General features: G+C 35.2%; 1 protein-coding gene and 1 long non-coding RNA gene across 2 annotated transcripts; one reads left to right on the top strand and one right to left on the bottom strand.

Annotated features, from left to right (window-relative positions):
* Window positions 1-252: 252 nt before the first annotated feature.
* LOC108369089 (uncharacterized) lies at window positions 253-2365 on the top strand. Its single transcript, XR_001848458.1, has 2 exons — window positions 253-1849; window positions 1896-2365. It is a non-coding gene; the product is annotated as an uncharacterized LOC108369089 (long non-coding RNA).
* Window positions 1722-7174, bottom strand: LOC108369087 (lipopolysaccharide-induced tumor necrosis factor-alpha factor homolog). Its single transcript, XM_017624080.1, has 4 exons — window positions 6225-7174; window positions 2776-2917; window positions 2105-2630; window positions 1722-2018 (listed from the first exon to the last, which is right to left on the bottom strand). The coding sequence occupies exons 1-3, from the start codon at window positions 6577-6579 to the stop codon at window positions 2516-2518; spliced, it is 612 nt and encodes a 203-aa protein (XP_017479569.1). The 5' UTR covers window positions 6580-7174; the 3' UTR covers window positions 1722-2018; window positions 2105-2515.
* Between the last annotated feature and the right edge of the window lie 8601 nt (window positions 7175-15775).

Here is a 15775-nt window from a genome sequence, read left to right as displayed (position 1 = left end):
ATCATAACGGTTACGGTCCCTGCAATTGACGCCAAGAAAACAATTTCTTACTGCTTTTTTACTCGTAAAAATTTCTGTGGATTTTATATTTTTAGTTTTAAAAATATCAACAATGTAATTAATTTTATGTTTTCGCCTGAAAATTCGAATTCGGACGAAACACAATAAATATTAAACCTTATTCTATGATTTTTATTTTTTCGCTCAACGAAATTAGTTATTGAGTGATTTTTATTTTTTATTAATAGTAAATGTTCTATGAATTTTATTTTTTGGCGCAGAGATATTAATTATTATTTAGTTTTATTTTTCCACTTAAAAGTAATGACTACACTGTGCAACACATTTTTCTAACGGAAAAACTTTCAACTCAGTTCGATTGTACTAAAAGGGTTTTGCAAAGTTAGCTAGCTTTTAAAAGATATTGGCGTTCAAAATTTGGACCTTGCATTTAAAAAAAAAAAATCCAGTAAATCGCTTACGTCGCGCTCTATTACTTCCCCTACTCGTTCTACATACGTCTTCATACTCCACCATAAAATTTTCGCTAATATTGCCTCAGGAGATTGCTTTCCTCTATACCTGATCAAATGAAGTTTATTAAAAGGTTGTTTGAAGAAGGGAAAAAAAAAACAATTTCATAGGTGCGAGAGGTATATAAAGCTCGGTTTCGCCAGAGCTTAGACATCGTTACTGGTTAGTTTTAAGATTGTAAAAAACGAATAATGTTCGTAAATGGCTCTGTGTATGAGTGTCGCTCTCAGCTGTTTTATGTACATATTTTTTAACAATAACAAAATTAAAAATTTATATGTCTCTTTATATGCGCTGCTGTTTTCCAGACATAATGATAGCCCTTTGCGTTGGTTCTTTAGTGGAAGTGGTTTTTAGGTGGCGGGTCCCAAACTCAGAACAAACCCTTGCTGGGAGAATGGTAGCTCCTCTATTTTAATGCATATTAAAAAATTAGTTAATTCTATTGAAGTAAAACACACACGTTTACATACGTATAGGTATTTTAATAATAAAGAAATATTCAGTAACAACGGAATGGCTACTGCTTTCTTACAGCTAATCTTTTGAGCAATTTCGCGGCGACATTCGTACCTGGCGGCGTGTTGTGGTTTTGCTACGCCAGACATCCAGAGTCATATGATATGCGCAAGTATATATATATATATATATGTATGTGTTTTTAAATACCACCAGACATAATTTTTTATCACAGAATCAACAATCTGCGTTATCGCTTGCTAAACAATACAAATTGCCTTTCCATCACTTACTTAGTTCAACATTTTGGGTGCATTCCACAACATCAAAATACAAAGCATCAGTCTCTTTTATTTCTAAATCTCAGTAGATGTAATGCCAAATGTGCGCAACGACGGCTAGATGCTAGTTTTCAACTTGGTTGCGCAGGTTAGACTTTTTTCTAGTGCGGTTTATAAATAAAAGAGACTAATGCTTTGTATTTTGATGTTTTGGAACGCAGCCTTTCATACAATTCTTATAGCTAGATTGTTATAGATATTCAATTAAATTAGGTAGGAAATAACTTTGTTCCAAAAATAATACGCACACCAGCTGCGACATGTATACAACTTGTTTTTTCGTTACAATTTATAATTACAAATTAAAGCAAAATAAGTACTTATTTATACATAAGATTATAAAAATTACTGCCTAAGAGTAAAAAGTTGCTAAGTCCACTTTTTTTGTATTATTGTATATTTTGATGCAAAAGCAAGAACAATAAAAATGCTAAAGGTTTGATTATGGAAACTTAACGTAACTCAGATATTCTATTAAATGCATGTTGATAACATTTGGACAGGCGGAACTTAAAGTAACTTAATGCCACGTCGAAGTCTATTTAATTTTGATTTTCTAAGTTCTAACTTAGGTTAAGTTAAGTTAAGTTGCCATAATCAGAGTTTAACTATTTAATTTCCAACCGTTTAGATTCAGCTATGTACATTTGTTATTCCAAGTGACAAGTCACAAGGAATATAAAGCTACAACTTCGTTTTAAAATTTTTGCAAAATAAGTGCTTCAAAAAATTGGTTTGTAAGGTTTTTTCTCCTGTACAATTTAAAAAACTGGACTTAGCAACTTTTTTCTCTAAGCTAGCGATATGTACATTTGTATGTACTTGCATGTGGTTGCACAAGAGCGGCGCATGTGCAGAAATTGTTTACATAAAGCAAGCAAAACATTACATTGCTAAATTAAAAGCGAAAATCCATGATACATACATATTTCCTATACACACATGCATCCATCTATTTAGGTGTACATATGCACATATAATAAACATAATCATAGTACATACATAAATATATATAGTATGCGAATTATATTTTCCCAAAAAAAAAAATAAAAATTAAATTTCTTTAATAAAAGTTATACAACTTTTTAAGCACTACTTCATTTCATACACATGCATACATACATATGTACATACGTAAATACATATAAATATGTGTATATGTATGGAAAAGTCCATCACTTTCATACTTTCCGTGGATTATAAACTCCAAGAAACGTGTTGCATTGTGAGCAATAATGATTGCCAGTCCGACAGCTGTTCATGCAATAGGGCACCAAACAAGCACAACAACAGAAACTGCAATGGAATGCAATAAATTAGTTTTTTTTTTTTATAATACATTTTTACAATAGATAGTTTTAAGGTTTTATTGTGAAAAATGTGTACTTTGGCAGTAAAAAGTAATTATTTTCGTTTATTGATTTTCCTCTCTCCTTCTTACCCGGCCAAGCATAGTATTCCCGCACAAATATGCGTTCGTGTGTTGGGTGTGAAAACCATTCGCGTCGTTTTGTTGGCACCGCAGACGGGACAGATGACCGCACATGGATTGGGACCTAATTTCATGCGCGTTGGAATATTGCCTGAAAGAATAAATACGTATATATAAATTGTTTATTTAAGAATATCGGTCCAGTTTTTCTAAATTTTTTAACCGAATTCCAAAAAAGGAGGGTTATCAGTTCGTCGGAATATTTATTTATTTTTTTGTTATGTATGTCACCTCATAACTTTGGACCACGTCAACCGATTTCAAAAATTCTTTTTGCATCGGAAAGGTAGTGTCTCAGAGGTGGTTTAGATCCCATCATTGGATAATGAAATATATGTGTGTTTCGAAAAAAAAATATTTGGGGCCAATCTATATTTCATCAACGGTAGGTATAATAAAGGGACTCCCTGCAAAATATTTATATGAATTGATCGAAATTTAATCATTACTAATAAACTCCATTATTTTATAACCTTTTCCGGCAACACCGAATGCTAACCCCTCTCTGTTATTGGGCTTAAAAAGAACAAGGCTCCGATAGAAACGATACACCGGCTAAACTGTTCGAAGCCGGCGGCGATGAGCTGGTAGGGCGCATGCATCAGGTGTTAAGCGCGATTTGATTAAATGAATACATGCTCGAAAATGGGAATATCTGTGTGCTTTGTTCAATACACAAGAATGCAGATGATGATTAATCATTCTGATTAATGGACGCTGACGGGTCCATCTCTGCCGGCTGTTTGCATGAAAGCGCAGACAATAATGAATATGATTGACACTTGGTGTAATGGAAATGGGCTCACCGCAAACTTAAACAAAACTATTGTTGCGATCTTCATTAGAAGGAGAGGGTTCGATGGTATCATTCCCTAACACTTATAGGAGTCACAATTCAGACTTCTCCCGAAGTGAAGTATCAAGGAGTTTATTAGTAATGAAGACAAAGCTATCGTGGGAATCTCACGTGGAATACAAGACCTCCAAAGCACTGGCAGCATTTTTGCAATGTAAACAGGTCTTTGGCAAATTGTGGGGTCTGTCATCAAAGGGAATCGTCTGTATGTATACCTCTATGATCCGACCCATTTGCAGTTATGCATCAGTGGTATGGTGGAGCAGACTCTCAATCAGTAGTGTGGGAAGTCTGCTTGCTAAACTTGAAAGAACTATTGCTGGGCGCTGTACGAGAGCTTCCTCTACAACACCTGGCGCTGCTCTCTTAATGCACTGCTGCACTCACCGTCACTTTGTGTCTTCATACGTGGGGATGCCTTAAAGGCCACCTGCAGACTAAAAAGAAACGGATGTTGGTATAACACTGAGTGGGGTGGGGCGGAAATTGCTGGCGGCTGAGATTTACACATTTGTGTATTTTCAATGCTACATGATAGTACGCCACCATTACTTCTGTTGAAGAGATTCTATAATGTTGAATTCCCTGGGGCTGAACGTTGGTTTAATACCAGCACTGAGCCCAGACACACACATTCTCGAATCTACACTGATGACTCCAAAATTGGAGGGGAAGTAGTTTATATGCCTGCAGTGACAGCCAAGCTGCACTTAGACATTGGACAGCCTTCTAACTGCTTCCAAACTAGTTCGGCAGTGCAAGTCTCGACTAAATCATGTTGACAAACATAACGAGCTTGTTTTACTCTGGACTCCAGCTCACTCGGGAGTATCTGGAAATGAGACATATGACCATTTGGCCAGAACTGGCTCAGACCAGTTGTTCCTCGGTCCACAACCAGTTATCGTACTTCCACCTTCGGTTATCGAAGCCATCATCAGAAACTGAGTGAATATTTCGCTCAGCAATGACTGGGAGGCATCGAGGGCTGCAGGTGGACAAAACTCATGTTGCCTTTAATTTCAGAGGTTCTATCTAGTTTATTGCTCACACTGAGCAGACGGGAATGCAGACAACATGTTGGACTGCTGACTGGCACAAACACCTCACTTTGATAAGCATTTATAACAACTCCATTTTCCCATCCTGCCTTGAAGAGAATGAGAGGGTGGACCACTTTTTGTGCTTCTGCCCCGTCCTTGCAAGAATTAGGTATGAGACATTTGGCCGCGATGTGTTGAGGGACGAATACCTGAGCTCTTTGACACCAAACAATCTGCTTAGGTTTATTCGGAAATCGTGCAGATTTAAAAAATATTAAATTTTATGTGGCGTAGAAGATATAATCACGAACCAATTGGTGGGAGACGAAAGCAAGGTTGGCTAAAAACACACTAGAAAGAACAAGTGCCGATGGACCCACCTTTACTAGGTATGCGGTTGCCTCTGACGAAAGTACAGTTGTACAAGGCTGTGATCATAAATGTATGAGAAGTACTATTTTCTTGGTTGAAACTACCACAAAACAACGGAAGAAAGTGCTTCATAACTAATTCTTGAAAAGGCGGGACAGAGGTCCAAAAAGTGAAGCCCAGAAGAGCTAATGAGGGTTTGATGATTGCCGATCACTGCCAGGTATTTTTTCTACGATAAGTGACTAGTCAGCAGTCCCATAAGTTGTCTGCAGTCTCATCTGCATGTCCAGAGTAACATGAGCTTCGCCAGAGTAACATGAGTTTCGCCGAGTTTCGCCCATCTGCGGTCCATCGAAGCCTCTCAAATATTCGAAATATTCACCCAGTTTCTGATGTTGACTTCGTTGACCAACTGGCACAGGTGGCGGATCAAGGAATACCTGGACCGAGAACTCTCTAGCTAGATGGCCTGATGTCTCAAAACAAGGCACTCTCGAGTAAATCAAGTTCGTTATGTTTTCTAACATAATTTAATCGTACCTTGCGATGCCTTGAATTCAGATTAGTGTAAACTCCTACCCCTCCGCCGATTTGCTACCACGTAGTCCATGGCCTGAGGCAAATTCCTCAAGATAGAAGTGAAGGCCTATCCCGTCACCTTCAATATAGACTTCAGATCATGTGCCTGTGTCAATAAATATTCTACAAGTTTTGATATTGGGCTTAGTATTCGGGTTAAGTCAGCACTCAGCCTCAAGAGACCTAGTATTGTAGTATCTTTTGAGCAAACGCAATGATGGCATACTGTCCCTTGGCTTTATTTTAAGCCTACAAGTGGCCTTGAGGGCCTACCCGCCAATAAAGACATTAGTCCAAAAGTTGTCGAAGACGGGGATATCCCATTAAAGCCCAGGTCAATAGCTGCCAAAAATTCTATAAAAAAGGTGCTGCCTTGTATTCACATACTTAAACACTTATTAAATAATTTGTTTATATACAATAGCAATTTAGTAGACGAACCAAAGCGAAGAGAAACCGCAATTACGCAAAAGTTAAAAATTAAAATTTCAAAATGAAAAAAATAAATAAATAAATGAAGTGCTAAATAAGCTGCTGTGTTGACTCACCTACTTGTGTTGTTGGTGATTGTGTTTGTTGTTGAGGCAGTGGTTGTACCACAATCACAGGCCTTGTCTGGCCATCGTGTGGTAATGGCTGAGACGATGGCGCTTGTGGTTCAGGTGTGGTCACCGCCGGTGCGCTAGGTGTCCAACCCAGCGCACCACTGCCTGCTCCTCCTTTAGTGTTTGACACAGTTGGCGTCGGCGTAGGTGTGGAAGTGGATGCTATAGCAAAGTCATATGAAGGAGGCGCCTCAGCTGGCAAGCCCATGGCAGCAGAGGCAGATATGCGATGACCATGAGTGGCAGCATTGTGTGCAGGATCGATATCCGGATAGAGCATAGCGCGTTTTTGATCCATTTGGATTTATTGTTTTCTGTGCTAAAAAATTATTTAGACGTGTGTTTATATATGTATGTATGTGCGTCGGTATTTCTAGAGAGCGTAGGCCTTCAAAGGTCACTGATTAAATGTGCCAAGTAACTCGTAAAACGTGTTTTTGTTGTTTATTTCGCTTCGCGCTTCACTGCACTGTTCACATTCAATTCACTTGTGATTTTGTAATCAAATGCACATATGTATATATTTTTTTTTTTATATAAAAAAATCTACGTTTTTAGTGTCGCGTTTACAAAGTGAATGAACGCCACAACGATCTGCTCAGACTCGCTTACACACCGCGACTGAAGTTGCAAAGTTCGAAAGCTTATTCGCGCTCGGATTTCGGATTTCTACCCAGCGATTTACGTATGTGTTTATTTATTTTATATTTTATTTTTCAATTTTACTTTATATTGTAGATTTATTCAGTACCTATTATTTTATTCTTTGCAATGCTTCGCTTTCATTTCGCTTTGGTTTCAGCTTTTCATTTTACTTGTTTACTCGCGGCAATCTGCTTCTGCTACAAAATATATATCTTCAGCTGATCTGCTAGAAAAAAACTCAATCGTCGTCGAGATGCATACATGTGTATGTATATGTGAATTATATATGTATGTAACTGCATTAAGTCTGAAATTGCAAAATTTTTGTAGAAAAATCGCGAAAAAGCAAAACCCGCAAAAGTAAAACTCCAAAATCGTAACTACGAATGGCTGATCAGCGACCATCCGAAGTATCGACGGAGTGAACTCTTAACCATCCAACAAAAATGAGTAGTTACATATAACAGTAAAGATAAGCGTTAACAAGGGCATTGAAAATAATCATGCAATATTGCGGACAGTAAAGCAGTCAGCCACAATTTTCGTTATGCGAACACTCAAATCTGTATCTATTTTTCTGTGACTTTGCAAAATGTTTTGGCATACATTATCTTAACTACCGGCAAATCAGCGTACGGCCAAGCATGCCCGGTAGGAATTTTCTCAGCGTTGTATTCTAAGCTAATGCTAAAAAATATTCGGCAAATAAAAGCTCTCCGCACCTCAGAATGTTACAACTCGCTTGCTTTGCTTTTCAAAGCATTAAAGTCGCCGGGACCGCTGGCATCATACCTGCGCAGCTGCGAAGGGCTTTGAAGTTGTCGGGTAATTGGTTGGATCCTATTTATGCGAACTGCATGAGGACACATCCCCAAGGCTTGGAGGTAGTCAGTGTTGAGCTCATCCCCAAGGCCGGAAAAGGCGCACATGTTTCGCCTAGGTATTTTAGGTATATCAGTCTCTCTTCGTTTTGTTTAAAACGCTAGAGAGATTGATAGCCCTGTACATTAGAAAAGCGATTCCTCGTGACTGTCTTTCAAGAGATCAATATGACTTTTGCAAGAAAAGGTCAGCGAATACCGCCCAAAACACATTGGTAAAGTGGTCAGAGGAACCCTTCCATAAGGTAGTGCTCTCTCTCCCCTTTTCTGTATTGTGGTTATAAGCCACCTTCTAAAGAAACTGGAACTGGAACTGAACTTTCGGGTGATCGCCTCTGTAGATGACGTGGTACCACCAGGTAACTTGGTGGGCCATCAACGGCAGTTGTCGTGGAAGCCTAGCATTGAGGAAAGGGAAAGAAAGTTGTTGGTTGCCTTGTACTGCCGTAGGGGAGCTATCAGTAAAAGGTGAGGAGGTCTCTCACCCAAAATAATTCATTAACTCTAGGAAACCAGATTTAAGTATCTATTGCTTGCCCTTGTCTGGTGGAACTCACTAGAGAAGACTACACTTGTAAAATAAAAATTAGCAGTGCATTAGGAACTACACCTATATTGGCGTTTAACATACATATGTTGAGCACGGCGCCTGCGGATATTGCGTGAAACCGGGTCCTTTTGTGTCATAAAAAAGGAAAAGAAGACGTTTCTCTGCTGCAGCAAATGTTTTTATAGGGCACTTTAAAACATTTTACCTCTCAAGGGCTAGTGATGGGGGTTCTGACTTGCCATTGTGCGATTGGTGTTCATGCGGTGAGACTAGGAATTTCAACTGATCGTTTTGTATCAGCTGTCAAGAGGAAGATGAAGTGGAATCCAGTGTTGCCAACTTTTTATTTTCAAAAAGCACCAAAAACTTGGAAAAAAGCACCAAATGGTTTGAATCAATGGATGCTTTTTTCATAACAGTTGGTATGTATTTAATAAAAACAAAAAATTAATAATATTTACAAGAATATATACATAAATCAATAAACAAAACTTTTTCGCTCATAACGATTGAAAAGCCACATGCTATAATGACTCATGCTTACGACGTAATACCGAAGTACTGCACATTAAAACTGATATATCTCAAGAAAGAAAAATCGAATCCCAACAAACGAAAATCATGCCCTAAGTAGAAATGAGCAAAAAAATTTTGTTTTCATTATATGAGTAGTCCACTTGCAAAGTGCGCTATGTAAAATTGTTTCGATTGTTAGTNAAAATTCATATGTATTGTTTTTTCTGCTTTTCTTTACTCTCCGTCTTCACCAGACGCCCACTTTTCTCATTAGTCAATCTTATCCCCACTAAGTTCCATTCATCAGATATAATAAATAAACGCAATCATTATAATAAATTAACATGCAGATACACCTTTATACTGAAAAGTCTACGCTTGGAATATACTTTAACTACACGATTGAGAGAAATAGAGATTGCGCCAATCGCGGTACCGCTAATCCGCTCTTTGTGATTTTGACAGAATGAGCTGTGTGCGTGACGTCATCTTGGTGCAATTGTTGATTGTGAGCATATGAAAGAACCAAATAACAATTTTAATATTTGTGCGCAGCGTTGCCAACTTTTGAGTTTCAAAAAGCACCAAAAACTTGGAAAAAAGCGTTTTACCACACTAAAAGCACCAAATGGTTTGAATCAATGGATGCTTTTTTCATAACAGTTGGTATGTATTTAATAAAAACAAAAAATTAATAATATTTACAAGAATATATACATAAATCAATAAACAAAACTTTTTCGCTCATAACGGATTGAAAAGCCACATGCTATAATGACTCATGCTTACGACGTAATGCCGAAGTACTGCACATTAAAACTGATATATCTCAAGAAAGAAAAATCGAATCCCAACAAACGAAAATCATGCCCTAAGTAGAAATGAGCAAAAAAATTTTGTTTTCATTATATGAGTAGTCCACTTGCAAAGTGCGCTATGTAAAATTGTTTCGATTGTTAGTTTTAGGTGGATTACGTACCAGTATTTAAAGTAGTTTCATGTCCACTAACAACACAGTATATTCTGAAAAAAATAGCATCAAATGTTAACTCTTCTTCCAAAAGTCGCTATCATACTTGTTTATAATCTTTCAAAAGTATACATCTTGATGAACATAGAACACTGCTTTAAGTCGTATAGACTGTTAATATTATCTTATGCCATTTTATGTTATATTGCAATTTTATAAGGCTCTTATTTATCCAAATTTTCAGGTAATAATAAAAAAGATTCAATTGAAATGTTACTTGTTGCCGTAGTCGTTTTTTCAAATTTATGGCGTTCTATTATAAAATCACATAACGCTGTTTACAAGTGGACTACTCATATAACCTCAAATATCGCCAAAAACCGTGATTTTAGCACTTTGAGGTTAGGATATCTCAAAATTCTAGTGGTAGAGCGATTGTGCGGCCAGATTTGGATTCAGCACCAAGAAACGATGTGTTTTACTCAGGTGGTACAAAAATAAAAATTTCTATAAATAATTAGAAAAGAAAACAAGTAATTTTTAGCAAAAAAAAAACCGACTTCAACTCTCATATAAAAAAAAATATATATATATATATCTCATGATCCACTGATCGGATCTTAACCAGATTAGTATGGGACTACCTCTGAGACACTACCTTTCCGATGAATTATCGAAATCGGTTGACGTGGTCCAAAGTTATGCGGTAACATACATAAAAAAAAAAAAAAAAAGATTCCGAAGAACTGATAACCTCCTCCTTTTTTGGAAGTCGGTTAAAAAGAAAAACTTAACTTACTCGCATATCTACTAGCATTTTCAACGCGAATAGAATTGAACCGTGCTGCTGTCACTTCAATTGAAGTTTTTCACTTCACTTTAGAAGCCTTCACTTCGTCACATCATTTTACTTCGTTTTACTTCGTTTTACTTCGCTTTCCACAAATTAGATTTATCTTCAAAATGAATAAAAATTTCTTTGAAATATATGATTTATTTAACCAAAATCAACAATCTTTTGCTAAAATTCTTTTTAAATAGTAAGTATGGCAAAGAAACTTTTCGCAAAAAAGCTATTCAAAAGAAGCCTAATAAATCTTCGATCTGGCATCGGTTATTTGGAAGAAGTAATTTTGATTTTCATTTTCACATAAATAGTTGTAAAACGAACAAAAATGAATGAGTGGATAAAGTTTCATAATTATTTAGTAAATATTTAAGGAAAATAATAATTACATTTTAGTTTTCATCATCTTAAATTTTACAGCAAAAAGGAAACATTAAAGTGAATCTGGTGGTGACGTTGTTGCTGCGTGTCTGGGGATGACTTTGTTGCTGTGAATCGATAATCGATTAATTATATTTTAGTGTTAATATCATCAGTGTACTGTAATTTGTGATTTTCTTCCCTCAACGTTTGAGACATTTTGATTTTAAAGATATTCCAGCACTAAATTTGCACAGGAACACAGTAAATTATAAATTAAAAAAGGTTTAAGATTACTTTTATTGTGATAAAAATATAATCGATTAACCAATCAGGTGATAAATAACCTAATCGAAAAACCCCACACTCCTAATTGTGCATGAAAGTCGTCACTTCGATAATCACTTCACTTTTCCTCCCAAGTCACTCCGAAACACTTCACTTTTAGTGTGTTTTCACTTCGCTCGAACAAGGTGACTTTGCAAGTTCAGCTTTTTATCAATCATGGTTGTATTTAAGTGCATTTAAATTTGTAGATTTTTGTAAATTCAGTGCTGCCACAGCTTTAAATATTTAAAAACTATTTCAGGTTTTATCTATATCGAAGTAATTTTAGTTCAGAAAAAAGCACTAAAAAAGGCACTAGGCACTAAATAATTTTTTATAGCGTTTTAATTTTCAAAAAGCACTAAATCTAGTGCTTAAAGCACCAAATTGGCAACTATGGTGGAATCATCTCCACACTTTCTTTTAGACTGTCCACTGCTGAACAAACACTGAGCTCCCAGGGATCGAAACTAGCCGCAATCGAAATTTCGTAATCGGCTTGCGGCGTGAACTTCACCCAACCTAAGCTGTACTTCTTTGAGCTATGAATAGGGTTCAATCGATACAAGTAAATACAAGTAAATAATCGATACTTTTCTTTTGATACCAAGTATTTTTTTATTCGATACCTTTTTTTCGGTATCGAGTAAGTATCGAAAAAAAGTACTTGGTATCGAAAGAGTAATTTCTACTCCTTTCATCATTGCAAGGGCAACTCAACAAATGACCTTATTAGAGTTTTCGCGAAAAGTGCGGTCATGTAGTAGAGAAAGTAGAAATCGCTTGTCTGGAAAGCATTTAGAAAAGTTGTTGTTTCTTGGCAGTGTGCCCCAAAAGCTTTTTTTTAATAAGTGTTTTGTGAATAATATACTTATGTATATGAAGTCATATATGTAATTCTAACGAATATTGTTCCTCAGCAATTTACCAAAAGAAACAATACAATTTTTTTTTCATAAATAGTTTGTAAATGATGCAGTGCGCTGTATACTTATAGGGGTGACCTTATGGATAAGTGCCGGATTTTTATTTTTATTTTCAAATTAATTTTAGTTAATTTTTTATAAAAAATTAAAATTAATTAAATTAAAAGAAAATCAAAGTTTCACCAAAATTAAACACTTTTTATTCAGAATAAAAAGTGTGAAATTTTGATGAAAACGTACTAGCGCGAAAGAGAAGGCATAAGTTGTCTCTTCTTATTATTTACGTTCTTTGATGAAACTTTGTTGATTTGCTTTTAATTTTTGTACAAAGTTTTAAACTTGGATTAACAAGGTTTTTGTTATGGAATGAACTATATTATTTATAAAAAAAGTGAATAAAACTAATTTGAAAATAAAAACAAAAATAAAAATTCGAAACTTATCCATATTGGGTGACCTATACACTCATATGACTGAAACAATTATAACCAATACTGTTCCTTGGTAATGTGCCGCAAATATTAATTAATAATTATTTTGTATTCTTACTAAATAACTTAAATATCTGTGTTCGTATGGAAAAGTAGCTTATGTCGAAAGGCTGACTTTAATATAAATCGGCATTTGCAGTATACGATTCCGAATGATTCGATGGCGCTGAGCCGTTGAACAACATTTAGAAAATAAACGTGCAAGAAATAGTTCCGATACTAGCAAGTCAATATTCTTATTAAGTCTCATCAAAAAATTCCTTGTCGTTTAAAGAATAAAAGGAATGCCGCATTATACTAAAGCCAACCCTTCGACATAAGCTACTTTTCCATATGAACACAGATATATACGTTTTCTATACCTGCAACTTTATTGGCTTTTTATTTGATTTTGACATACAATGTTTTAAACAATGATAAGACGTAACCATACGACCTTTTACAACAAAAAATGGAAGTATCTCTCGAAAGAGAAGATGAAAACAATTCAAGTAAGTACTCGATACTTTGCCGATACTGAGTAGGTATCGATACTTTCAGTCTTTTGAATACAAGTACTCATTAGAGTGATACTTTAGTGTTATCGATCGAACCCTAGCTATGAAATAGTTGGTCACATTATTTATGCTGGTCGATTTAACGGTGGTAATTTGATTTTGATCCCTGGCGTCTCCAAATGTCTTCTTTCCACGATTTTTAGCAATAAATGGACTCCAGCGCCAACTTGCGGCTCTCTTTTTCAATAGTATTGCCCCTACCGTTACCAATATACATCTTATTTTTGAGGCGAAACGGACAATAAATACGATGGAAAAAATGGATCCTGTATGTTAATCTAGGAAAAGGCTTTCTACGTACTAAATTTCAAGCAAACCGGACGATAAATAAGACTTTTTCGAATAGATCGCTCTCTGGTCCACTTTACGGAAAAAAGAATCATATATGCTAATCCAGGTAAAAAAGCCCCCTACGTACTAAATTTTAAGCAAGTCGGACCATTATGAGATTTTTTCGAATAGATCGGTCCCTGCTCCACCTACCGGAAAAAAGTAAATTTTTTTCCTAAATCATGGTGGTCGCTGAAAGCTATTTATATACAAAATTTCATGAAAATCGGACCAGCCGTTCGCGAGATTACCTTTTACAAAAAAAGGGACCTTTCTTTATATAACTAGTATAGAAGATTAGTATAATTAACCTGCTGATTGTTATGTTGCGGGTGTATTTGCACTGCCTAATCATCAGCTGGACAAAATATAATTCGGAAATAAAATGCTTGAATTCTGTGATTTCATAGTTTCCACCTTCGCCTGCTAAATTAAATGAATAAACATTGTTGAATATAATTGTTATAAGGCCATAAAATAACAAAAACAAATAACTTAAAGACGAGTACACCTAAAAGTAAAACATTCTAAAAATAGAATTATTAGCAAAAACCAACAATACCAACAACCACATGATCAAGTGAATTGCAGCGGAATAGCTGCGCTTGATTGTGAAAATGGCTTAAATAGTGAAATAGTGGAAATAAGCATTAAGAATTAACAAGGCGAACTTAGCACAGTGCGTAAATAGGCAACTGGCTGAGTCAGTGGGATCGTCGGTTCGAATCCTACTGAAAGAAGTCTGATGAGGATATATGGTGATTTCCGAAATAGCTATCACTTCTACCATTTTTTCACATTATTGTTGCTTTTGCACAATATGTTTTTCATTAAAACGGCCTCAAGCTCAATACAAATTGTTGAATATAAAAATGAAGCTACGAAAATATTACACATGTACAATGAAGTCAAATATTAATTTTAATTTACAGTTTGTGGCGTTTATTGCTTTCCTTCTTATCGGCTGAATTTCAGATATACATTTCATTACAAATATTTAGATAAAAAAGTAAATGTTTTCGTAGATGCATACATACATGTATGTGCACTCCAAAGTTTAAAAAGGTATTTACTTATTTAAGATCGTAGATACATATGCCTTAATATAAATATGTGCACTAGGGCGGAGTAATCTAATTTCTAAAAAAGTGTATGGCATATTCGAATTCTACGTTCAATTCTTAGCAAAAATGGCGAACGAACTATGTACGAAAAATTATGTTTGACCCTCCTAATTTTTAAAGAAAATTCTTGTATTTTAATTTTTCTGAACGAAATTAGTTATTCATTTAATAAACTTTGCGTTTTCTGCATACAATATACTGCTTTTCCTTTTGAAAATTGAGAGGATCAAACGTCCATTTTGGTACATAGTTTGTTCGCCACTTTTGCTTGGAATTAATCTTAGAATTTGAATTTGCCATAAACTTTCTTCGAAAATTTTGCGTTGAACAAATTACTCCGGCCTAATGTGCAATATTATTGTTATATATGTACATTGACTATCATTTGCTTCAATAGTATCGTAACTCAAAAAAGCGAAACTTAAAGTTTTAAATTTACACATATGTATATACTCCCATTGTAAATCTTAGTACGTATTTTGTTCTAGCGGTTAGCGGTGATTTCTGCGTACTTAACTCAATATTTGTATTTTTTGGATTATGACAATATTGAAGTAAATGAGCGATATGTACACATGTATGTACATTTACATATGGCTTGTAATACTTCGAAATTTATACATATTGAAATTATAAACATTTAGCCATGATAAAAACATAGCAAGGTATAACCGTTCTCTCAATTTGTCGGCCATGATTTTTTTTTGAAGTTTGCCAACATTTTAAAATCATATAAAAGTGAAAATAAAAAATTGAAATTGTTCGAAATTGTTGTTGCTTGAGATTGAAAATGAAAATGTGTGTGTGAGTTTGTGAGTAAATTTAAAAATTAAATTGTTTGGAAACGTCAAGAATCTTAAAAGTGACTCTCAGCGGTTCTACCTTACTATATTTTTATCATGCATTTAGCATCAAAGCTTGAATAATTTGTTTTCTTGTGACCTAAATAAAATGTGTTGAAAGCCTCCAT

Source organism: Rhagoletis zephyria, unplaced genomic scaffold (genome assembly GCF_001687245.7).
Source record: "Rhagoletis zephyria isolate East Lansing unplaced genomic scaffold, Rhagoletis_zephyria_1.1 Rzeph_scaffold_03492, whole genome shotgun sequence".
Lineage (NCBI taxonomy): Eukaryota > Metazoa > Arthropoda > Insecta > Diptera > Tephritidae > Rhagoletis > Rhagoletis zephyria.
Note: the sequence above shows the minus strand (reverse complement) of the source record. Positions and strands in the feature narration are given on the sequence as shown.

What these genes read in the sequence shown, in the direction of transcription:
- LOC108369087 (XM_017624080.1), bottom strand. Translation starts at nt 6,579, where the DNA reads ATGGATCAAAAACGCGCTATGCTCTATCCGGATATCGATCCTGCACAC. An exon ending in ATCACCAACAACACAAGTAG is followed by an intron (nt 2,918 to 6,224) that starts GTGAGTCAACAC and finishes TTATTCTTTCAG; the next exon opens with GCAATATTCCAACGCGCATG. An exon ending in GGAATACTATGCTTGGCCGG is followed by an intron (nt 2,631 to 2,775) that starts GTAAGAAGGAGA and finishes ATTCCATTGCAG; the next exon opens with TTTCTGTTGTTGTGCTTGTT.